We start from the raw sequence: 26695 nt of genomic DNA on the forward strand, positions 1-26695 counted from the left end.
AATAATTGATGAATATTAGATAAAATAAACTTTCTAACATTAGCACAAATTATTGAAAAAGGAGTCCGCCATTTACCAGACATTAGACCTCTCGTGAAAGAAGAACCTTTCTAAACTAAATGGGTAAAAAATGAAACCTTACAAGTAATTTTTTTATATTTGTGAAGTTTTGTAGAGGAAAAGATATTTAGATAGTACTAGTAACTCACCAATCATGATACCTGAGAAAGCCAAGATAAGGGCAGCCACAAGGCCTGAGGTCACTATGGACAATACCAGAGAAAGGGGAAGGTGCGCCTCCTGGGCTGACTGAATTTGGTCATCTGAAAAAAACAGAACCCGTGAATAAAGCAATGGAGGCCGTGGGCTAATTCTCAAGACTGGCTGGTTTATTAAATGGGCAGCGGGGAATGGGCAATGTCTACAATGGACACCCAAAGTAGACAATATAATGTCAATTTTGAAACATGGACAGGGCCGTATATATTGTTCTGAACTTAGGTCTAGGTCATACACCGATCAGCCATAACTTTATGCCCACCCACTTAATATTGAGTAGGTTGCCTTTTTGCCACCAAAAGAGCCCTGACCTGTTGAGGCATGGACTCCAAGGTAACATCCACATGAATGGAAGGAGCCATGGTTTCCCAGCAGAACACTGCTCAAAGCATCACACTGCCTCCGCCGGCTTGTTTTCTTCCCATAATGCCTCCTGGTGCCATCTCTTCCCCAGGTAAGTGGTGCACCTGGCCATCCATATGATGTAAAGGGAAACGGGATCCATCAGACCAGGACACCTTCTTCCATTGCTCCGTGGTCCAGTTTTGATGTTCACGTGACCACTGTAGGTGCTTTTGGCTGTGAACACGGGTCAGCATGGGCACCCTGACCGATCTGAGGCAACGCATCGCCATACACAACAAACTGTGATGCTCTGTGTGTTTTGACATCTTTCTATCAGAACCAGCATTCGAGTTTCCAGCAATTTGAGTTCCAGTTGCTCTTTTATTGAATCAGACTACATGGGCTAGCCTTTCCTCCCACCCGCCTCCATCAATGAGCCTACCCTCCCGACATCCATCAATGAGCCTTCCCTCCCCACCTCCATCATTGAGTACTCCCTCCACCTCCATCAATGAGCCTTCCTTCCCCCACCTCCATCAATGAGCCTCCCTTCCCCCGCCTCCATCAATGAGCCTTCCCTCCCCCACCTCCATCAATGAACCCTCACTCCCCACCTCCATCAATGAACCCTCACTCCCCACCTCCATCAATGAGCATTCCCTCCCCATCTCAGTCAATGAGCCTTTCCTTCCCACCTCCATCAATGAGCCTTCCCTCCCCATCAATGAACCTTCCCTTCCTCATCTCCACCAATGAGCCTTCTCCCCCGACCTCCATCATTGAGTCTTTCCCTCCCCACCTCTATCAATGAGCATTCCCTCCCCACCTCCATCAATTAGCCCCCCAGCCCACCTACATCAATTAGCCCACCTCCATTAATGAGCCTTCCCTCCCCATCTACATCAATGAGCCTTCCCTCCCCACCTCCACCAATGAGCCTTCTCCCCCCATCTCCATCAATGAGCCTTCCCTCCCCACCTCCATCAATGAGCCTTCCCTCCCCACCTCCATCAATTATCCCCCCTCCCCACCTCCATCAAGGAGCCTTCCCTCCCCACCTCCATCAAGGAGTCTTCCCTACCACACCTTCATCAATGAGCCTTCCCTCCCCATCTCCATCTATGTGCCTTCTCTTCCCACCTCCATCAATGAGCCTACCCTCCCCACCTCCACCAATGATCCTTCTCCCCCCACCTCCATCAATGAGCCTTCCCTCCCTACCTCTACCAATGAGCCTTCCCTCCCCACCTCCATCAATTAGCCCCCCTCCCCATCTCCATCAATGAGCCTTCCCTCCCCACTTTCATCAATTAGCCCCTTTCCCCACCTCCATCAATGAGCCTTCCCTCCCCATCTACATGAATGATCCTTCCCTCCCCACCTCCATCAATGAGCCTTCCCTCCCCACCTCCATCAATGAGTCTTCCCTCCCCACCTCTATCAATGAGCCTTCCCTCCCCGCCTCCATCAAGGAGCCTTCCCTCCCCACCTCAATCAAGGAGCCTTCCCTCCCCACCTCCAACAATGAGCCTTGGCTGCACATGACCCTGTTGCGGGTTTTCCTTCCTTGGCCCCCTTTCGGTCAGTCCTTACCACTGCAGGTCCAGGGTCACCCCCCAATAGCTGCAGTTGTGGAGTTGCTCTGACCCAATCATTTTTTTCCCATTTTTTTCTGCTTTCAACACACCAACTTCAGAGATAACATGTTCACTTGCTACCCACTTTCAGATGTCATTGTAACCAGATAACCAATGTTATTCACTTTACCTGTCAGCGGTCATATTGTTAGGGCTGATTGGTGTATATTGCAAAGCACCAGACATTGGGCACAGCACTTTCTACATTAGGCACCTGAGCAGAATGCATTTTACTTGCTGGGCAAGACACTTCATGTGATCTTGAGTCTGAGCCAATCATTTTGCAAACCGAACTATTGCTCAGCAGGAACTTGGCGGTATACCTTTCTCATATCGTACAATCTTCCGGTAGCCAATGAGGACCTCACAAACTCTTTTCATGAAGCTGAGGCAGGCCATCAAACTTTCCTGTGGACACCAAGTACTGGTAACCCCCTACTCTATAAAATGGGCACCAGGAAGCAAGCAATATGCCTTCAATTAAGCAGTATGGACTGAAATTCCTCACAAAATGTCCTTCATCACCGCTGATGGCAATTATTGTTATACAGGATTTATATAGTGCCAACAGTCTGCTAAGCGCTTTACAACATTAGGGCAGACAATACAGTTGCAATACAATTCAATACAGGAGGAATCAGGAGGTCCTGCACATTAGAGCTTACAATCTAAAAGGGAAGGTCAAGTGATACAAAAGGAAATAACTGTGGGGGGGGGGGGGGGGGGTGGGCTGATGGAGAAAATAAAAGTTCAGTTGTTAGTTGGGGGCAGAATAGAGCAAACAGTGGACCATCTTACCTATACAGGTCACTCCATCCTCAGACAGGACCCTCCCCAGCTCACAGTGACACATCAGCTCCTGAGACTCCGAATCGATGTAACATTCGTCTATCTCACAGTGGCTGCAATTCAGATCCAGCTTTATCTCCACCTCTCCGTGGCTCTCCGTCACTGGCATAGAAGGACCGAGGCAAATAAGTCATTGTACAAATGGATGTAATCAATTATTGTGCGACTGTATTTGTTAGTAAATTATGTAACCTTGAAATTTCCGCTTTGTGCATCTAAAAGTGTAGGTAACCAGTACATTTTATTTCATTTTGTATAGTTGAAGTTGGTAGTTGAGGTAGGTGAGGTCGAAAAAAGACACAAGTCCAACCTATGTATGTGATTCTATGTCAGTATTACATTGTGTATCCTTGTATGTTGTGGTTGTTCAGGTTCTTGAAACTATCGATGCCCCCCCCACTGAGACCACCGCCTGTGGAAGGGAATTACACATCCTAACCGCTCTTACAGTAAAGAACCTTCTGCGTAGTTTAAGGTTAAACCTCTTTTCTTCTAATTTTAATGAGTGGCCATGAGCAGTGGCGGAACTACCGCCATAGCGGCACATGCAGCCGCTATGGGGCCCGCAGCTGAGAGGGGCCCGTGGGAAGGATGAGGAATGCATACTGTGGAGGGGGGCATCACCTCCCGCATGTTCCCCCAGCCAGCGGAAGCGAGGAGAGGAAGAGGCAAGCTGTCTGTACGAGCAGAGAGCTGTAATAGCTTTCATTTGAATGTCCCGTGTTCCCGGGGTTTACCGTCACATAGCCCCACCTCTTGGCCCGGCGTCTTTGATAGACAGAACACCGGTCCAATGCGGGACATGTGACATCATCAAAGGCTGCAGGCCAAGAGGTGGGGCTATCCGACAGTGAGCCCCGGGAACACAGGACATTCAAATGAAAGCTATTACAGCTCTCTGCTCGTACAGACAGCTTGCCTCTTCCTCTCCTCACTTCCCCTGGCTGGGGGACCGTGCGGACGGTGCTCGCCCCCCCCCCCCCCCCCACTCTGAGTCAGCCCCACACTTGCCCGCAGCCATTTGAGGGCTCCATACTGGACTGCACTCCACATCCTCCCCGGTAGTTCTGCCACTGGCTCGCCTCTTCCTCTGCCAAGGTGAGGCTGCAATTGTGACTGCACATTCATTCAGCATTAGTGATGGACGAACTTCCGACGGGACGTTTCGCGAACGCGAAACGCGAACGGACACAAACGTTCGCGAAAACGACCGTTCGCCGCGGGCTCCATTGACTTCAATGGGAGGCGAATTTCGCAAACCTTTAGGTCGAATTTGCGGCCACGGGGTAATTATTAGGGGGTAGCACGTAGTCCCACCACCTGGACAATAGCATAATACATGTATGAGGTGAATTTGGGATCGATAACTACAAGCATTTTTTTTTTATTTGGGAAATTGTTCTGACAATTCAGGACTATGGAGCTAATGAAGGCAATGGAGGAGAGGGAAGGTCAGGGACCAGGGTAGGCAAACAAGAGGGTGCAGGAGATACAGAGCACTGACAGCAGCACCGTAATACAGAGCACTGACATCAGCACCGTGACATACAGCGCTGACAGCAGCTCCGTGACATACAGCGCTGACAGCAGCTCCGTGACATACAGCGCTGACAGCAGCTCCGTGACATACAGCGCTGACAGCAGCTCCGTGACATACAGCGCTGACAGCAGCTCCGTGACATACAGCGCTGACAGCAGCACCGTGACATACAGCGCTGACAGCAGCTCCGTGACATACAGCGCTGACAGCAGCTCCGTGACATACAGCGCTGACAGCAGCTCCGTGACATACAGCACTGACAGCAGCTCCGTGACATACAGCGCTGACAGCAGCTCCGTGACATACAGCGCTGACAGCAGCACCGTGACATACAGCGCTGACAGCAGCTCCGTGACATACAGCGCTGACAGCAGCTCCGTGACATACAGCGCTGACAGCAGCTCCGTGACATACAGCACTGACAGCAGCTCCGTGACATACAGCGCTGACAGCAGCTCCGTGACATACAGCGCTGACAGCAGCACCGTGACATACAGCGCTGACAGCAGCTCCGTGACATACAGCGCTGACAGCAGCTCCGTGACATACAGCGCTGACAGCAGCTCCGTGACATACAGCGCTGACAGCAGCTCCGTGACATACAGCGCTGACAGCAGCTCCGTGACATACAGCGCTGACAGCAGCTCCGTGACATACAGCGCTGACAGCAGCACCGTAAGCAGCCCCAGGAGGAAGTCAGCACAGCACAGGGATGGTGTGATCCCCTCATAATAAGAACCCCCAGGCGGAAGTCAGCACAGCACAGGGATGGTGGGAGCCCCTCATAATAAGAACCCCCAGGAGGAAGTCAGCACAGCACAGGGATGGTGGGAGCCCCTCATAATAAGAACACCCAGGAGGAAGTCAGCACAGCACAGGGATGGTGGGAACCCCTCATAATAAGCAGCCCCAGTAGAAATATGACACCGCTCAACCTCTTCAAAGAGGAGGGTAGGGGCATATAGTACGGTGTGCTTTTTTGGGTCAGGGAAGTGAGCCAAATGAATTAAGAAGGTCTGTGTGCTTGATTCCAAAAATTGTTTATAGACATATACATGGTCTACTGATCACATGTGTTGAATTCCTCCGAGATCCATGCCTCATTCATTTTTAGAAATGTGAGGTAGTTAACACTGTGGTGAGCTAGGCGAGTACGCTTATCGGTCACAATCCCCCCTGCTGCGCTGAACGTCCTTTCGGACAGGACACTGGATGAGGGGCAAGCCAACAGTTCGATTGCAAATTGGGCAAGCTCTGGCCAGAGGTCAAGCCTGCCCACCCAGTAGTCTAGGGGTTCATCACTCCTCAGAGCGTCCACATCGGCCGTTAACCCAATGTAGTCGGACACCTGACGGTCTAGGCGTTCCCTGATGCTGGATCCGGATGACACCTGTCGATGGGTCGGCTGAAAGAATGACCTCATATCCGAAGTCACCAACACATCTTCAAACCGGCCTCTTCTTGCAGGCGCTGTTGGATTGGTACCCGCAAATCCTTCTCTGGGAGTGGGAATTGCTCCTCTGCCAGCGCACGCAAAAGCAGAATGCAGCATTTCTCGAAGCAAGGCCTGGAAGTGCTGCATTCTGACAGCCCTCTGCGACGGCGGTAACATTTCCGCCATTTTGTGTTTGTACCGGGGATCTAAGTACGTTGCCACCCAGTACTGGTCCTTGACCCTCATGCTTTTTATACGGGGGTCCCTATTAAAACACTGGAGCATGAAGGCCCCCATTTGCACTCAAGCGGAAGGTATGTGGTGGTGGTGGTGTTGTTGGTGGTAGTGTCTTTGGGGGTGCACATAGCAGAGAGTGAAGAAGAGGGTGCAGATCGAGAGGATGAGGAGGGTGCAGAAGAATAAGGCTGAGTGAGCCACTCAACCAAGTCTGGTGCGTCCTTTAAAGTAATTGAACGCACCTTCTGCAACTTCCCACTTTGGCTCAAGGCTGTTGCTCCTGCCCTACCCCTACCACCCCTGCGGAAGGGCCTGCCTCTTCCTCTGCCTGTCATTTTTTAAATCACCCTGTGACAAAACTCTTAGTCCCTATACCGCTGAAGGACTGCTGCAGTATAGGGCAGCGGTCAGCAGTAGTGCACGTCAACCCTATGTATTGTGGACCGATAGCGGTCCTTACAGAACAGCAGACTGTACTGCACTCAGGCCTATGTACCGTAGCACCCTATACCAAGTTACCAGTCCTTATAAGAACTTTTGTGGACCAAGCAGGTTGTGTGTTAGTGATTAGCAGACTGTACGTCAGTCCCTATACCAATGAAGGACTGCTGCAGTATAGGGCAGCGGTCAGCAGTAGTGCACGGCAACCCTATGTATTGTGGACCGATAGCGGTCCTTACAGAACAGCAGACTGTAACGCACTCAGGCCTATGTACCGTAGCACCCTATACCAAGTTACCAGTCCTTATAAGAACTTTTGTGGACCAAGCAGGTTGTGTGTTAGTGATTAGCAGACTGTACGTCAGTCCCTATACCAATGAAGGACTGCTGCAGTATAGGGCAGCGGTCAGCAGTAGTGCACGGCAACCCTATGTATTGTGGACCGATAGCGGTCCTTACAGAACAGCAGACTGTACTGCACTCAGGCCTATGTACCGTAGCACCCTATACCAAGTTACCAGTCCTTATAAGAACTTTTGTGGACCAAGCAGGTTGTGTATTAGTGTTTAGCAGACTGTGCGTCAGTCCCTATACCGCTGAAGGACTGCTGCAGTATAGGGCAGCGGTCAGCAGTAGTGCACGGCAACCCTATGTATTGTGGACCGATAGCGGTCCTTACAGAACAGCAGACTGTACTGCACTCAGGCCTATGTACCGTAGCACCCTATACCAAGTTACCAGTCCTTATAAGAACTTTTGTGGACCAAGCAGGTTGTGTGTTAGTGATTAGCAGACTGTACGTCAGTCCCTATACCAATGAAGGACTGCTGCAGTATAGGGCAGCGGTCAGCAGTAGTGCACGTCAACCCTATGTATTGTGGACCGATAGCGGTCCTTACAGAACAGCAGACTGTACTGCACTCAGGCCTATGTACCGTAGCACCCTATACCAAGTTACCAGTCCTTATAAGAACTTTTGTGGACCAAGCAGGTTGTGTGTTAGTGATTAGCAGACTGTACGTCAGTCCCTATACCAATGAAGGACTGCTGCAGTATAGGGCAGCGGTCAGCAGTAGTGCACGGCAACCCTATGTATTGTGGACCGATAGCGGTCCTTACAGAACAGCAGACTGTACTGCACTCAGGCCTATGTACCGTAGCACCCTATACCAAGTTACCAGTCCTTATAAGAACTTTTGTGGACCAAGCAGGTTGTGTATTAGTGTTTAGCAGACTGTGCGTCAGTCCCTATACCGCTGAAGGACTGCTGCAGTATAGGGCAGCGGTCAGCAGTAGTGCACGGCAACCCTATGTATTGTGGACCGATAGCGGTCCTTACAGAACAGCAGACTGTACTGCACTCAGGCCTATGTACCGTAGCACCCTATACCAAGTTACCAGTCCTTATAAGAACTTTTGTGGACCAAGCAGGTTGTGTGTTAGTGATTAGCAGACTGTACGTCAGTCCCTATACCAATGAAGGACTGCTGCAGTATAGGGCAGCGGTCAGCAGTAGTGCACGGCAACCCTATGTATTGTGGACCGATAGCGGTCCTTACAGAACAGCAGACTGTAACGCACTCAGGCCTATGTACCGTAGCACCCTATACCAAGTTACCAGTCCTTATAAGAACTTTTGTGGACCAAGCAGGTTGTGTGTTAGTGATTAGCAGACTGTACGTCAGTCCCTATACCAATGAAGGACTGCTGCAGTATAGGGCAGCGGTCAGCAGTAGTGCACGGCAACCCTATGTATTGTGGACCGATAGCGGTCCTTACAGAACAGCAGACTGTAACGCACTCAGGCCTATGTACCGTAGCACCCTATACCAAGTTACCAGTCCTTATAAGAACTTTTGTGGACCAAGCAGGTTGTGTGTTAGTGATTAGCAGACTGTACGTCAGTCCCTATACCAATGAAGGACTGCTGCAGTATAGGGCAGCGGTCAGCAGTAGTGCACGGCAACCCTATGTATTGTGGACCGATAGCGGTCCTTACAGAACAGCAGACTGTAACGCACTCAGGCCTATGTACCGTAGCACCCTATACCAAGTTACCAGTCCTTATAAGAACTTTTGTGGACCAAGCAGGTTGTGTGTTAGTGATTAGCAGACTGTACGTCAGTCCCTATACCAATGAAGGACTGCTGCAGTATAGGGCAGCGGTCAGCAGTAGTGCACGTCAACCCTATGTATTGTGGACCGATAGCGGTCCTTACAGAACAGCAGACTGTACTGCACTCAGGCCTATGTACCGTAGCACCCTATACCAAGTTACCAGTCCTTATAAGAACTTTTGTGGACCAAGCAGGTTGTGTGTTAGTGATTAGCAGACTGTACGTCAGTCCCTATACCAATGAAGGACTGCTGCAGTATAGGGCAGCGGTCAGCAGTAGTGCACGGCAACCCTATGTATTGTGGACCGATAGCGGTCCTTACAGAACAGCAGACTGTAACGCACTCAGGCCTATGTACCGTAGCACCCTATACCAAGTTACCAGTCCTTATAAGAACTTTTGTGGACCAAGCAGGTTGTGTGTTAGTGATTAGCAGACTGTGCGTCAGTCCCTATACCGCTGAAGGACTGCTGCAGTATAGGGCAGCGGTCAGCAGTAGTGCACGGCAACCCTATGTATTGTGGACCGATAGCGGTCCTTACAGAACAGCAGACTGTACTGCACTCAGGCCTATGTACCGTAGCACCCTATACCAAGTTACCAGTCCTTATAAGAACTTTTGTGGACCAAGCAGGTTGTGTGTTAGTGATTAGCAGACTGTACGTCAGTCCCTATACCAATGAAGGACTGCTGCAGTATAGGGCAGCGGTCAGCAGTAGTGCACGGCAACCCTATGTATTGTGGACCGATAGCGGTCCTTACAGAACAGCAGACTGTACTGCACTCAGGCCTATGTACCGTAGCACCCTATACCAAGTTACCAGTCCTTATAAGAACTTTTGTGGACCAAGCAGGTTGTGTATTAGTGTTTAGCAGACTGTGCGTCAGTCCCTATACCGCTGAAGGACTGCTGCAGTATAGGGCAGCGGTCAGCAGTAGTGCACGGCAACCCTATGTATTGTGGACCGATAGCGGTCCTTACAGAACAGCAGACTGTACTGCACTCAGGCCTATGTACCGTAGCACCCTATACCAAGTTACCAGTCCTTATAAGAACTTTTGTGGACCAAGCAGGTTGTGTGTTAGTGATTAGCAGACTGTACGTCAGTCCCTATACCAATGAAGGACTGCTGCAGTATAGGGCAGCGGTCAGCAGTAGTGCACGGCAACCCTATGTATTGTGGACCGATAGCGGTCCTTACAGAACAGCAGACTGTAACGCACTCAGGCCTATGTACCGTAGCACCCTATACCAAGTTACCAGTCCTTATAAGAACTTTTGTGGACCAAGCAGGTTGTGTGTTAGTGATTAGCAGACTGTACGTCAGTCCCTATACCAATGAAGGACTGCTGCAGTATAGGGCAGCGGTCAGCAGTAGTGCACGGCAACCCTATGTATTGTGGACCGATAGCGGTCCTTACAGAACAGCAGACTGTAACGCACTCAGGCCTATGTACCGTAGCACCCTATACCAAGTTACCAGTCCTTATAAGAACTTTTGTGGACCAAGCAGGTTGTGTGTTAGTGATTAGCAGACTGTACGTCAGTCCCTATACCAATGAAGGACTGCTGCAGTATAGGGCAGCGGTCAGCAGTAGTGCACGGCAACCCTATGTATTGTGGACCGATAGCGGTCCTTACAGAACAGCAGACTGTAACGCACTCAGGCCTATGTACCGTAGCACCCTATACCAAGTTACCAGTCCTTATAAGAACTTTTGTGGACCAAGCAGGTTGTGTGTTAGTGATTAGCAGACTGTACGTCAGTCCCTATACCAATGAAGGACTGCTGCAGTATAGGGCAGCGGTCAGCAGTAGTGCACGTCAACCCTATGTATTGTGGACCGATAGCGGTCCTTACAGAACAGCAGACTGTACTGCACTCAGGCCTATGTACCGTAGCACCCTATACCAAGTTACCAGTCCTTATAAGAACTTTTGTGGACCAAGCAGGTTGTGTGTTAGTGATTAGCAGACTGTACGTCAGTCCCTATACCAATGAAGGACTGCTGCAGTATAGGGCAGCGGTCAGCAGTAGTGCACGGCAACCCTATGTATTGTGGACCGATAGCGGTCCTTACAGAACAGCAGACTGTAACGCACTCAGGCCTATGTACCGTAGCACCCTATACCAAGTTACCAGTCCTTATAAGAACTTTTGTGGACCAAGCAGGTTGTGTGTTAGTGATTAGCAGACTGTGCGTCAGTCCCTATACCGCTGAAGGACTGCTGCAGTATAGGGCAGCGGTCAGCAGTAGTGCACGGCAACCCTATGTATTGTGGACCGATAGCGGTCCTTACAGAACAGCAGACTGTACTGCACTCAGGCCTATGTACCGTAGCACCCTATACCAAGTTACCAGTCCTTATAAGAACTTTTGTGGACCAAGCAGGTTGTGTGTTAGTGATTAGCAGACTGTACGTCAGTCCCTATACCAATGAAGGACTGCTGCAGTATAGGGCAGCGGTCAGCAGTAGTGCACGGCAACCCTATGTATTGTGGACCGATAGCGGTCCTTACAGAACAGCAGACTGTAACGCACTCAGGCCTATGTACCGTAGCACCCTATACCAAGTTACCAGTCCTTATAAGAACTTTTGTGGACCAAGCAGGTTGTGTGTTAGTGATTAGCAGACTGTACGTCAGTCCCTATACCAATGAAGGACTGCTGCAGTATAGGGCAGCGGTCAGCAGTAGTGCACGGCAACCCTATGTATTGTGGACCGATAGCGGTCCTTACAGAACAGCAGACTGTAACGCACTCAGGCCTATGTACCGTAGCACCCTATACCAAGTTACCAGTCCTTATAAGAACTTTTGTGGACCAAGCAGGTTGTGTGTTAGTGATTAGCAGACTGTACGTCAGTCCCTATACCAATGAAGGACTGCTGCAGTATAGGGCAGCGGTCAGCAGTAGTGCACGGCAACCCTATGTATTGTGGACCGATAGCGGTCCTTACAGAACAGCAGACTGTAACGCACTCAGGCCTATGTACCGTAGCACCCTATACCAAGTTACCAGTCCTTATAAGAACTTTTGTGGACCAAGCAGGTTGTGTATTAGTGTTTAGCAGACTGTGCGTCAGTCCCTATACCGCTGAAGGACTGCTGCAGTATAGGGCAGCGGTCAGCAGTAGTGCACGGCAACCCTATCTATTGTGGACCGATAGCGGTCCTTACAGAACAGCAGACTGTACCGCACCCAAGCCTATGTACCGTAGCACCCTAGACAGACCAAGTTACCAGTCCTGATAAAGAGCTTTGTGGAACAAGTGAGTTGTGAATGATTAGCAGACTGCAGCAGAAGGGCAGCAGTCAAGTATAATATTCTTTCTATATTTGGAAGAAAGAATATTATACGTGTACAAGCCTATTACCGTACCACTGATACCAGTCCTGAAAAGAACCTTTGTGGAACTAATAGTAACAGCAAGTCTTTAAAATTATCCTCACTGCCTGACACACTGCTTCCTGCCTGTCCCTATACAAATTGGCAAAAAAGAGTAGGCTGGAACGATTAGCTGGAACAGCTCTTTTGTGGACCTGATAGTAACAGCTAATGATGATGATGATGATGATGATGAAGAAAGACTAATCTGGCTGAGCTGTCCCTAAAATAGCAGCATACAGCGCTCTGTCCCTTTATCTAAACTGACAAAAGAAACTCAGGCTGCTGACCTAACACCTATACCAGTCCTGAAAAGAACTTTTGTGTACCAAATAGCTAGCGTTTTCTCTGTCCCTACTCCACACAGGATCCTTTCCCTACAGTGACAGAAGAAAGAATGTAAAATGGCCACCGGATCGGGTGTATTTATAGGTTAGGGGGAATGTCCAAGTGTCCATGAGCTGTCATGTCTCAATTGGTTGTCCTGTAACACATGATAAACGTGTCACGAAAGGTTAAAGTTCTTGTATACATTAAACACGTAAGTCCGCCGGGGCGAACGACGGAAAAAGGCGTTCGAACCCGCGGACGGCGAAAGTCGGAAATTCGCCGCGAAACGACCGCCGGGCGAACCGTTCGGCCATCACTATTCAGCATTTCTCTAGTTGTTCTAATTCTAACATTAGTCATTGGTTACATAAAGGAAAATTACAAATGCTGATCTTTTAATTCGTGTTATATGGTAATTTTTTGAATTTGAATTGGCAAAGGAAACTAATGTTTGAAAAAAAATTTATGTCTAAAGAACATGTAATGTACAGTGCATTTTTGCATGTAGGAATTATCTTTACTACATATTTCTGATTTTTTTTTTTTTTTACAGCTATAAAGTTAACAGTATTAGTGTTTGCATTTTTAACCACTTTCAGACCGGACCAATTTGCTGGTCAAAGACCAGACCACTTTTTGCGATTCGGCACTGCGTCGCTTTAACTGACAATTGCGCGGTCGTGCGACGTGGCTCCCAAACAAAATTGACGTCCTTTTTTTCCCACAAATAGAGCTTTCTTTTGGTGGTATTTGATCACCCCTGTGGTTTTTATTTTTTGCGCTATAAACAAAAATAGAGCGACAATTTTGAAAAAAACGCATTATTTTTTACTTTTTGTTATAATAAATATCCCCCAAAAATATATAAAAAAACATATATTTTTTTCCCTCAATTTAGGCCGATACGTATTCTTGTACATATTTTTGGTAAAAAAAAAATCGCAATAAGCGATTATTGATTGGTTTGCGCAAAAGTTATAGCGTTTACAAAATAGGGATAGTTTTATAGCATTTTTATTAATTTTTTATTATTTTTTATTTTTACTAGTAATGGCGGCAATCTGCGATTTTTATTGTGACTGCGACATTGTCGGGGACCCATCGGACATTTTTGACACATTTTTGGGACCATTGTCATTTATACAGTAATCACTGCTATATAAATGCAGTGATTCCTGTGTAAATGACACTGGCAGTAAAAAGGGTTAACCAGTGGGTGGCAGTGTAGGGGTTAAGTGTTCCTAGGGGTGTGTTACTAACTGTGGGGGGGTTGGGCTTTCATTTAGTGTACACTGATCTCTGCTCCAATCACATGGAGCAGAGATCAGCGTCACTAGTTGCTAGGCAGAATGGGAAAATGTTGTTTATACAGCATTTCCTCCATTCGGCCGCTCCGTGAGACGATCGCGGGGATGCCCGCGGCGATCGAGTCCGCGGGTCCCGCGACCGGACTCACGGGGGTCCCGACCAGCGCGGTCAGCACGTCCTGAGTAAAGTCATTCAGGAGGGATCCAGGCCAGGTGTCGGTGAGTGGAAATCACAGTGGAAAGCTCTGGAAGAGACATGCCAGGAGTTGGATGTAGAGCCAGAGCCCCCCCACTGTGAGGCAGCCCCACACTTGCCAGCAGCCATTTGAGGGCTCCAGTATGCATTCCTCATCCTCCCCGGTAGTTCCGCCACTGGCTCGCCTCTCCCTCTGCACAGGTGAGGCTGCATTGTGCTCGGGTCACGCTGCATTGGGCACAGGTGAGGCTGTATTGGGCATGGGTCACGATGCATTGGGCATAGGGGAGGCTGCATTGGGCACAGGTGAGGCTGTATTGGGCACAGGCAGGCCACGCTGCATTGGGCACAGGTGAGACCACATTGGGCACAGGTGAGGCTGCATTGGGCACAGGCAGGTCACGCTACATTGGGCACAGGGGAGGGTGCTTTGGGCACAGGCCACACTGCATTGGGCATAGGTAAGGCTGTATTGGGCACTGGACAGGCTGCATTGGGCACAAGTGGGCACAGGTGAGGCAGTATTGGGCATGGGCAGGCCACGCTGCATTGGGAACAGGCAGGCCACATTGGGTACAGGTGAGGATTATTGAAGCGCTAACACCAGCTGTTTGGAGTATCTTTATCTGTTGATTGTTAAACGTTCTGGAATATGTATATTGCTATTGTGGTGTAGGATCTGGGCCTGTTGTCCCTCCATCCCTTTTCTTTGCTTCCTTCCTTCTTTCCTCCTTCATCTCAGACTCGAACCACACCCCCTTTGAGCCACGCATTTTAAACCACGCCCACTATTTAATTTAAGCCCCGCCATTTTTTTGTGGGGGGGGGGCTGTTTGAAGGGGGGGCCCCATACAACATTTTGCTATGGGGCCCTGTGATTTCTAGTTACGCCCCTGGCCATGAGTCTTGTTAAACTCCCTTCCATGAAAAAGTTTTCTCCCTATTGTGGGGTGACCAGTAGACATGTGCAAAAGGAAAAAATTTGTTTAGTTTCCTTTCGTTTTAATTTGTTAATTCATTAATTTCATTTAGTTATATTCGTTAACTTCCTTAAATTAGTTTTCGGATTTAGTTTAGTTTTCTACCGAATTCGAAAAATCGGCCACATTCGAAAATATTTCAACCAAATTCGAAAATATTTCTACCGGATTCGACATTATTTCAACCGCATTCGAAAATATTTTGTGACCCGAGTTTAGGGCCATGTATCTCGGGGTCACTTGGTGCTAGAAACTCCAAATTTGGATATGTTGTAGTGCTAGGTCTATTGTGTTTGCATACCAAATTTGGGGTTTCTAGCTATAAGTGACCCCAAGATATGTGGCCCCAAAATTGGGTCACAAAATGTCATTCTCTGCTGCAGAAAAGTGCTTGACATTTTGTGACCCGAATTTGGGGCCCCGGATCTCGGGATCACTTGGTGCTAGAAACTCGGTTTGCAAACACAATAGTACTAGCACTACAACATATCCAAATTTGAAGTGTCTAGCACCAAGTGACCCCGAGATACATGGCCCTAAATTCGGGTCACAAAATATTTTCGAATGCGGTTGAAATAATGTCGAATCATGTTGAAATCATTTCGAATCCGGTATTGAGTCGAATTTCGGCCGAATTCGGTTGAATTCGTTAGCATTGTAATTTGGTAATTCAGATGCATCCGAATGTCCGAATAATGAAAATTCGTCCGAATTTCGAATCGGAACAAAACGCACATGTCTAGTGACCAGTACGGTATTTATATATTGTGGGGTCATCAGTCCGGTATTTATATATTGTGGGGTCACCAGTCCGGTATTTATATATTGTGGGGTCACCAGTCCCGTATTTATATAATGAAATCATATCCCCTCTCAGGCGTCTCTTCTCCAGAGAGAATAAGTTCGGAGCTCACAACCTTTCCTCATAACTAATATCCTCCAGACCCTTTATTAGCTTTGTTGCCCTTCTTTGTAGTCGCTCCATTTCCAGTACATCCTTCCTGAGGACTGGTGCCCAGAACTGGACAGTATACTCCAGGTGCGGCCGGACCAGAGTCTTGTAGAGAATTATCATTTTATCTCTGCAGTTGATCCCTTTTTTAATGCCAATATTCTGTTTTGCTTTGTTAGCAGCAGCTTGGCATTGCTGAGCCCATCATCTACTAGGACCCCCAGGTCCTTCTCCATCCTACATCCCCCCAGAGGTTCCCCTCTCCCCAGTCTATAGATTGCATTCAGATTTTTGCCACCCAAATGCATTATTTTACATTTTTCTACATTGAACCTCATTTGCCATGTAGGGATACATTCTCTAATCCAGGGTCTTTGATTGGTACAAAGGAAACTGGTCATTCAGGCTTTTGGGATTAGTTAGTCCTGGTATGGAGCCCGGAGGCTTTGTAGAGACATGGGAGGGATACTTTCTCTAATCCTGGGCCTTTGTTTTGTCGGTAGCCAGCACCCTTCCATCCTCCTATCAGTAAAGTCCCGTAACGTCAGCCATCCAGAGTTTTACATTAAAGAGGTAACCTTTATTCTTCATTTTTTTTTTTTATTGGATCAAATTAGAATATAAAATAATGGAAAAGAATAGACTAAGAATAGACTATAATAAAATATAATATATATTATTTTTAGTTTCCATTGTTTTGATGAGTTCTTTTCAAATCCATTCTCAAATTCAAATTTATACTATTCGAAATGATAATTTCAGAAGAAGGTCATATTCTTCTATTGTATTTGATTACATTCTATTAAATTCTATTCTGTTCTTTACTATTCTTTTATTTTCATTCTATTGTGTTATTATTTTATATTCTATTTTACTGTGTTCTTTTTTTAGAAATCGATTTTATATTTTTTTAGATTTTTATTCGAATTCGATTCGAATTCTTTTCAAATTCAATTCGACTGGAATTGTTTTCGAGTTTGATTCAAATTTTTTTTTTCGAAATTCGATTAGAATTTCGTCCGAATTCGGTTGAATTCGTTAGCGTGGTAAATCGGTAATTTGGATGCATCCGAATGTCTGAATAATGAAAATTCAAATTCGTAACGAAACTAGACATGTGCAAAAGGAAAAAATTAGTTTAGTTTCGTTTCGTTTTAATTCGTTAATTCATTAGTTTCGTTTAGTTATATTCGTTAACTTCCTTAAATTCGTTTTCGGATTTCGTTTAGTTTTCTACTGAATTCGAAAAATCGGCCACATTCGAAAATATTTCCACGAAATTCGAAAATATTTCTACCGGATTCGAAATGATTTCAACATGATTCAACATTATTTCAACCGCATTCGAAAATATTTTGTGACCCGAATTTAGGGCCATGTATCTCGGGGGTCACTTGGTGCTAGACACTTCAAATTTGGATATGTTGTAGTGCTAGTACTATTGTGTTTGCATACTAAATTTGGGGTTTCTAGCTATAAGTGACCCTGAGATATGTGGCCCCAAAATCGGGTCGCAAAATGTTATTAGTTAATAGAGCAGAGAATGACATTTTGTGACCCGATTTTGGGGCCACATATCTCGGGGTCACTTATAGCTAGAAACCCCAAATTTGGTATGCAAACACAATAATACTAGCTCTACAACATATCCAAAATATCACAATGTCACAAAATATTTTCGAATGCGGTTGAAATAATGTCGAATCATGTTGAAATAATTTCGAATGCATTCGAAATTTTTCAACATGATTCAACATTATTTCAACCGCATTCGAAAATATTTTGTGACCCGATTTAGGGCCATGTATCTCAGGGTCACTTGGTGCTAGACACTTCAAATTTGGATATGTTGTAGTGCTAGTACCATTGTGTTTGCATACTAAAATGGGGTTTCTAGCTATAAGTGACCCCGAGATATGTGGCCCCAAAATCGGGGGGCGCAAAATGTCATTCTCTCCTCTAATAACTAATAACATTTTGCGACCCGATTTTGGGGCCACATATTTCGGGGTCAGTTATAGCTAGAAACCCCAAATTTGGTATGTCAACACAATAATACTAGCAATACAACATATCCAAATTTGAAGTGTCTAGCACCAAGTGACCCCGAGATACATGGCCCTAAATTTGGGTCACAAAATATTTTCGAATGCGGTTGAAATAATGTCGAATCATGTCGAATTCATTCGAATTCATTCGTTATATTTCTTTTGTATTCGTTGTAATTTGTTATTTTTTTATTCGGACATTCGGATGCATCCAAATGTCCGAAAGATGCAAAATTCGGCCGAATTTCGATTCGTTACGAAATGAATTGCACAAGCCTAAACGAAACTAAATGCACGTGTCTAAAGCTCTCCAGCACTGCTGACTTTCTCCTTGAGCTGCTTCTCTCTGCTATATAGAAATGACAAGAGGCTGTAGCACAGGACACACTTAGGGACTAACATTGCTTATAAAGGAATATAATGCAGTCACAGCAGGAATGTTCTGTCTGTAGACATGATTTATCTGAATTCTCGTCCCCTTGCTCTTGCTATTGACTCCCCTGCTGTCTACACAGAGGTCAAGGTATCAATAATTCTCCAATCCTGGGTCCATGTTTTGACAACACCCTGATTGGGAAGGTGTGCACAGCCCTTATGAGTTGGGTGTTTGCAATGTGGCTGCAACATTGTATTGAATAAGCTGTTTTTGCCCCCCCATTGGGGAGGTTCACCTTCACTTGCTGCCCCCCGATGACCCTTATTATTCCCGGAGATAGATTCCCTGATCTAGCTGCTGCTCTGAAGTTTTATAATGCACCCCCCCCACCCCCGCCAATCCTCTCCATTGTCAGGCAATTTTAATTTACCATCAAAGTCTCCATACACTGAAGATGTTCCTTGATCTCATGCAATGTGTCCATTATTCAGAAAATTCATGAAAATTGATATGTGAGTGACATGAAAGGGCTCTTGGAATCTCCATACAGTCACTGTCATTATTCGCCGCGTTTCTGTGATCCAACTCTATTCCGGAACTGCTGGATAAATAGTGCCTTATCCAGGATGTATCTAATAGATCGCCAGTTCTGGATACACAACGGGCCACAAATTCACTAAATATTATTATTATTTTTTTTTGTATGGCTCCAACCCCTAATCCTTAAAGTGATTGTAATCACCTTCATATCCTCACTGAAGTGACCGGCCTCAGGTGATATACACAGAGATAAAACAAAATCCTCCCTACATGAGTCGTACCTGTTTATCTGCAGTCTTCCCTCCTCTACATCTGTTCAAAGTGCTGAATTAATAAAGCTTGTCTGAGCATTCAGAAAAAAAAATAAAAAATGGGGGGCAGAGAGCAGAAATGACACTCTGCAGAGATCGGTGAGGAGAGCTCTGAGAGCTGATTGGAGGGACACATCCCCTTTTTACAAAAACAGGAACAGAGCTGAGGCTGTTCATCACAGGTTGTGTGCTGGAGCTACCTTCCCTGTCACCTTGTATTTTTTGGTGTCAGGAAAACTTGTCAGAAGTGACTCATGCTGATAGCAGAGGAGGAAGGGGGCAGCAGACAGAAATTACACTTAGTGCTCTGGATTAAGACAAGTACACGCTATAATGGAAGTGGCATAAACAAGCTTCCTCCAAGGAGCCTGGGACCGCAGTAAACTGTTGGAATAGCAAGATACAAAGGAGATCAGGAAACATCCATTTTCCTATCCAGAGCTGTCTTTATAGCATCATGGGCCCCTGGGCAAAGTAATACAATGGAGCCCCTATAGGCTGGCCCCAGTACAGGGGGGGGGGGGGAGGCAGAAGGGCACATTACATGGGGGAGGAAAAAAGGCACAGTACGGGGGGGGGGGGGCAGAAGGGCACAGTACAGTGGGGCAGAAGAGCACAGTACAGAGGGAGGCAGAAGGGCACAGTACAGGGGGGGGGCAGAAGGGCACAGTACAGGAGTGGAGGCAGAAGGGCACAGTACAGGAGTGGAGGCAGAAGGGCACAGTACAGGGGAGGAGGCAGAAGGGTACAGTACAGGGGAAGGCAGAAGGGCACAGTACAGGAGAGGGGGCAGAAGGGCACACTACAGGGGAGGCAGAAGGGCACAGTAAACGGGGGAGGCAGAAGGGCACAGTACAGGAGGGGTGCAAAAAGGGACAGTACAAGAGGGGAGGCAAAAAGGGACAGTACAGGGGGGCAGTGAACACAGTACAGGGGGGAGGCAGAAGGGCACAGTAGAGGGGTGCAGGGAGAAGGGCGTAGTGAAGGGGTGCAGGCAGAAGGGCACAGTACAGCATGGATGCAGAAGGGCACAGTGCAGCGGGGAGGCAGAAGGGCACAGTGCAGCGGGGAGGCAGAAGGGCACAGTGCAGTGGGGAGGCAGAAGGGCACAGTGCAGCAGGGAGGCAGAAGGGCACAGTGCAGCAGGGAGGCAGAAGGGCACAGTGCAGCGGGGAGGCAGAAGGGCACAGTACAGCGGGGAGGCAGAAGGGCACAGTACAAGAGGGGAGGCGAAAAGGCACAGTACAGGGGTGGAGGCAAAAGGGCACAGTACAGGAGGGGAGGCATAAGGGCACACTATGGGGGGGAGGCAGAAGGGCACAGTACAGGGGAGGAGGCAAAAGGGTACAGTACAGGGGAAGGCAGAAGGGCACAGTACAAAAGGGGGGCAGAAGGGCACACTACGGGGTGAGGCAGAAGGGCATAGTAAAGGGGGGAGGCAGAAGGGCACAGTAAAGGGGGAGGCAGAAGGGCACAGTACAGGAGGGGAGGCAAAAAGGCACAGTACAGGGGGAGGCAAAAAGGAACAGTACAGGGGGAGGCAGAAGGGCACAGTACAGGAGGGAGGCAGACGGGAACAGTACAGGGGGAGGCAGAAGGGCACAGTACAGGAGGGGAGGCAAAAAGGCTCAGTACGGGGGGGCAGAAGGGCACAGTACAGGGGTGGAGGCAAAAGGGCACAGTACAGGGGTGGAGGCAAAAGGGCACAGTACAGGAGGGGAGGCAGAAGGGCACACTATGGGGGGAGGCAGAAGGGCACAGTACAGGGGGAGACAGAAGGGCACAGTATAAGGGGGCAGAAGTGCACGCTGCGGGGGGAGGCAGAAGGGTACAGTAAAGCGGGAGGCAGAAGGGCACAGTACAGGAGGGGGGCCAAAAAGGCACAGTACATGGGGAGGTAGAATGGCACAGTACACGAGGGGAGGCAAAAAGGAACAGTACAGGGGGGGTAGAAGGGCACAGTAAAGGGGTCCAGGCAGAAGGGCACAGTACAGGGGTGGAGGCAAAAAGGCACAGTACAGGGGGAGGCAGAAGGGCACAGTACAGGAGGGGAGGCAAAAAGGCACAGTACAGGGGGAGGCAAAAAGGCACAGTACAGGGGGAGACAGAAGGGCACAGTACAGGGGGAGACAGAAGGGCACAGAACAGGGGGGAGGCAGAAGGGCACAGAACAGGGGGGAGGCAGAAGGGCACAGTACGGGGTGAGGCAGAAGGGCATAGTACGGGGTGAGGCAGAAGGGCATAGTACGGGGGGAGGCAGAAGGGCACAGTACAGAGGGAGGCAGAAGGGCACAGTACAGGGGTGGAGGCAAAAGGGCACAGTACAGGGATGGAAGCAGAAGGGCGCAGTATGCAGTACGGGGGCAGAAGGCATAAACAAGCTATAATACACTGGAGCCCCTATCGGCTGGCCCCAGTACAGGGGGGAGGCAGAAGGGCACAGTACAGGGGGGAGGCAGAAGGGCACAGTACAGGAGGGGAGGCAAAAAGGCACAGTACGGGGAGGCAGAAGGGCACAGTACAGGAGGGTAGGCAGAAGGGCACAGTACAGGAGGGGAGGCAGAAGGGCACAGTAAAGGCACAATACTGGAGGGGAGGCAAAAAGGCACAGTAAAGGGGGAAGGCAAAAAGGCACAGTACAGGGGGAGGCAAAATGGCACAGTACAGGGGGAGGCAAAATGGCACAGTACAGGGGGGAGGAAAAAGGAACAGTACGGGGGGGCAGAAGGGCACAAAACAGGGGGGGCAGAAGGGCACAGTACAGGAGGGGAGGCAAAAAAGGGACAGTACAGGGGGGCAGTGGGCACAGTACAGAGGGGAGGCAGAAGGGCACAGTACAGGAGGGGAGGCAAAAAGGCACAGTACGGGGAGGCAGAAGGGCACAGTACAGGAGGGTAGGCAGAAGGGCACAGTACAGGAGGGGAGGCAGAAGGGCACAGTAAAGGCACAGTACTGGAGGGGAGGCAAAAAGGCACAGTAGTGGAGGGGAGGCAAAAAGGCACAGTACAGGGGGGAGGCAGAAGGGCACAGTACAGGAGTGCAGGCAGAAGGGCGCAGTGCAGGGGTGCAGGCAGAAGGGTGCAGTGCAGGAGTGCAGGCAGAAGGGCGCAGTGCAGGGGTGCAGGCAGAAGGGCACAGTATAGGGGAGGCAGAAGGGCGCAGTACAGTGGGGAGGCAGAAGGGCACAGTACAGCGGGGGGCAGAAGGGCACAGAACCGAGGGGGGGCAGAAGGGCACAGAACAGAGGGGGGCAGAAGGGCACAGAACAGGGGTGGAGGCAGAAGGGCACACAACAGGGGTGGAGGCAGAAGGGCACAGTACAGGGGTGGAGGCAGAAGGGCACAGTACAGGGGTGGAGGCAGAAGGGCACAGTACAGGGGTGGAGGCAGAAGGGCACAGTACAGGAGTGGAGGCAGAAGGGCACAGTACAGGGAGAGGCAGAAGGGCACAATACAGGGGGATCAGGAGGGCACAGTACTGGGTTAAGGAGGGCACAGTGCAGGGGGATCAGGAGGGAATAGTACTGGCACCAAGAGGGCACAGTACAGGTTCCGAGATGCTGCTCGGGACACGGTCATCCTGGGACAGCTTAGTAAAAATCATCACTGGCCTGGCAAATCCAGGACAGTTGGCAACTATGATGTAATACAAGATTATGATGGCCCCCATACATCATGGGCCACTGGGCATAGTTATGCCCTGGGGCCCCTATCAACTGGAACCAATTTGCACACCTACTCTCAAGAATTAAAGTATAAATAGTTGATACATTTAATTCTATCAACTATTTATACTTGAATTCTTGAGAGTAGGTGTGCAAATTGGGGCCAGTTGGTAGGGGCCCCAGGGCATAACTATAACTACATAACCTGGGGCCTGGTACCCATGCATTAACCCCTTTGAGCCAGCGCCTCCTGGCCCTTCAAGGGATTTCAGATGCTGAGAGGTAGGGCGGGGTTTATGATCACGTAACCACCGTGATTTGCTATCATTGTGGTCGCATGATCAGAAAGCTGCCGATTGCAAGAAGCGATCCGGAGTTTACCGTTAGCTGCCGGTAACTAAGGCGTGGAGCGGGCAGGGCATGTTCGGTCTCAGCACAGCTGTGTCTGCTAATTGGTATGCAAATATTCAGCCTCTCTGCGTCAAAGGCCACCCACCGAAAAGGCCGCATATTTGCATGCCACCGGTGCCTAGGGGTTAAAAATGCCCTGCCCCCATCTCCTCTGTGACGAATGAACCCGGGCGCGATGATGATTTAGTCACTTCTGGTTTTAAAGCTGTTTTTCCTGGGATACTGTAGCAAAGAATCCAAATACTCAAGCACAGTCTGTGAGCAGCTACATAAATATTTATGTAGGGAGGGGAGGGGCAGAGGAGCTGGGCCAACACAGACTGTAATTAGACACTGCCAGGAGAGGAGGGGTCTATGACAGGAAGGGAGGGAGGGGTCTATGACAGGAAGGGAGGGAGGGGTCTATGACAGGAAGGGAGGGAGAGGGCTATGACAGGAAGGGAGGGGGGTCTATGACAGGAAGGGAGGGAGAGGGCTATGACAGGAAGGGAGGGAGAGGGATATGACAGGGAGGGAGGGAGGGGTCTATGACAGGAAGGGAGGGAGAGGGCTATGACAGGAAGGGAGGGAGAGGGCTATGACAGGAAGGGAGGGGTCTATGACAGGTAGGAAGGGAGAGGGCTATGACAGGAAGGGAGGGAGAGGGCTATGACAGGAAGGGAGGGAGAGGGCTATGACAGGAAGGGAGGGAGAGGTCCATGACAGGAAGGGAGGGAGGAGCTATACAGGAAGGGAGGGAGGGGGACATGACAGAAAGGGAGGGAGGGGGATATGACTGGAAGGGAGGGAGGGGCTATAACAGGAAGGGAGGGAGGGGCTATACAGGAAGGGAGGGAGGGGGACATGACAGGAAGGGAGGGAGGGGTCTATGACAGGAAGGGAGAGAGGGGGCGATGACAGGAAGGGAGGGAGGGGGCTACGACAGGAAGGGAGGGGGGCTATGACAGGAAGGGAGGGAGAGGGTTATGAGAGGAAGGGAGGGAGAGGGCTATGACAGGAAGGAAGGGTCTATGACAGGAAGGGAGGGAGAGGGCTATGACAGGAAGGGAGGGAGAGGGCTATGACAGGAAGGGAGGGGTCTATGACAGGAAGGGAGGGAGAGGTCCATGACAGGAAGGGAGGGAGGAGCTATACAGGAAGGGAGGGAGGGGGACATGACAGAAAGGGAGGGAGGGGGATATGACAGGAAGGGAGGGAGGGGCTATAACAGGAAGGGAAGGAGAGGGCTATGACAGGAAGGGAGGGAGGGGCTATACAGGAAGGGAGGGAGGGGGACATGACAGGAAGGGAGGGAGGGGTCTATGACAGGAAGGGAGAGAGGGGGCGATGACAGGAAGGGAGGGAGGGGGCTACAACAGGAAGGGAGGGGGGCTATGACAGGAAAGGAGGGAGAGGGCTATGAGAGGAAGGGAGGGAGAGGGCTATGACAGGAAGGAAGGGGCTATAACAGGAGGGGAGGGAGGGGGCTACGACACGAAGGGAGGGAGGGGGATATGACAGGAAGGGAGGGAGAGGGATATGACAGGAAGGGAGGGAGGGGCTATAACAGGAGGGGAGGGAGGGGGCTACGACACGAAGGGAGGGAGGGGGATATGACAGGAAGGGAGGGAGAGGGCTATGACAGGAAGGGAGGGAGGGGTCTGGCGCTTCCTGGAATAATCAATTATTATTTTTATTTTTTTAGTAAGTTTACCTATGGAAAGGAAAAATACTACTTAAACATTTCATATTCTCCTTTTTTATGGCACTTTTACCCACAATGACTTCCATAAGTTCAATATATAAGGAGAAATGTATTGGTGAACCCATCTCCACCCATCTCCATCCATCTCCACCCATCTCCACCCATCTCCACCCATCTCCACCCATCTCCACCCATCTCCACCCATCTTTCTTACCTTTGAGTGGAGGTGTGTAGAGGACACCGTGAGGACTGATATAGGACACCCCATCCCAACCATCCGCATCTGGGCTATTATCATCCGCCACGTTGCCACCTGCCGTTCAAAGAATTACCGTCACATATTCCAGTTTTTTTTTTCAGTGTTTCAACTTTAACAATATTTGGACCGGAACCATATTTACCGATGTATCCTCCGCCCCCTCCACCGGAGGAGCAGCCGCCACCACCTCCTCCGAAGCCACCTCTAGTTTCCCATCCCCACTTCTTCAGGGCTTGGGGGCAGGACTCCCCTCCGGTGCCACCATCCGCCAGCGACTTGCCTGCCCACAGGAACGATGTGTAGTCACTCCATCCTCCTCCCCCACCTGCGGCATAAAAAAAAAAACACATGGCTCAGCATTGCCTCATCCAAGCTTGGGCCAGGTTTTTATTAGTAAAATATTAGACATGTGCAATTCATTGAGTTCCAAATTAGTTTTTTAGAAAATTTTGACAAATTAGTTAATTCCGAAATCTCCGAAAATTCGGAATTTCAAAATTGTGGAAATTGGAAAATTCTATATTTTGGAAATTCAAAAATTTGAATATTCAAATTCGGAAATTCTAAATTTTGGAAAATTCGAAAATGAGGAAATTCGAAAATGAGGAAATTCGAAAATGAGGAAATTTGAAATCCGAAAATTCTAAATTCGAACATTTCGGATTTCCAATTTTCGAAAAAAGCAAAAAACGAATGAAATGTAAACCAACACTTTTTTTGTCAGTGCACATGTCTATAAAATATTGCTAATTCCAAATAGTTATAATTAGAGATGCACCAATAACGGTAATGGTACCGGTGCCGATACCAAGCATTTGCATGGATATCGGTACTCACCGAAATGCTCCCGATACCGAAAACTGATACTTTGCGTCAATATAAAATAAGTGGGTGCTAATCGCTCTGCTAAGAATCGCAATAGATTTGAACAGGGTTTTGTTGTTTATTTTTAGCTGTCTAGTTGCTGGGTGAAGAATTCTTATATTCTTGTATATATATATTAAGGTGAATAAAAAGAAAATGACACCCAAAGTGATCTCCACACCCCCCCCCCCCTCCCCCCTCCCAGGGAATTTACCTGCCGCCCCAGATTTTCCATTCAGGCCCGGCACGGTGAAATTGTTCTCCAGCCGCTCTGGTTGGACGACGTTCGCTTTTGCTTTATAGGCTCTGCCGCCTCCCCCTGCGGCGATCAGCAGCGGGACGTACTTTCCATTCTCCATCTACGACAAATCACAATGCAGGATAAAGTTACAATGTATCAATAACCACAACAAAAAACATTCAGAGATTTGGGGAAAGATCAAAGAGTGGTGGTGGTGCTTCCGATGAAATTTTTTTATTTTTTTGTTCAGGACTAGAAAAAT

General features: G+C 48.8%; 1 protein-coding gene across 1 annotated transcript in view; it reads right to left on the bottom strand.

The window, feature by feature from the left end:
- The window catches only part of LOC143986961 (ALK tyrosine kinase receptor-like), a 317275-nt gene that overhangs the window by 121465 nt on the left and 169115 nt on the right, over window positions 1–26695 (bottom strand). Inside the window, exons 10-14 of the mRNA XM_077485377.1 lie at window positions 26407–26551; window positions 25471–25653; window positions 25284–25382; window positions 3060–3212; window positions 210–323 (exon numbers count right to left, since the gene is read on the bottom strand). Coding sequence (XP_077341503.1) covers window positions 210–323; window positions 3060–3212; window positions 25284–25382; window positions 25471–25653; window positions 26407–26551 — 694 coding nt within the window. The remainder of the gene's footprint in view (window positions 1–209; window positions 324–3059; window positions 3213–25283; window positions 25383–25470; window positions 25654–26406; window positions 26552–26695) is intronic.

This window comes from Lithobates pipiens, unplaced genomic scaffold, assembly GCF_037356315.1.
Source record: "Lithobates pipiens isolate NorthernLeopardFrog02 unplaced genomic scaffold, aLitPip1_a1.2 Scaffold_18, whole genome shotgun sequence".
Taxonomy (NCBI): Eukaryota; Metazoa; Chordata; class Amphibia; order Anura; family Ranidae; genus Lithobates; species Lithobates pipiens.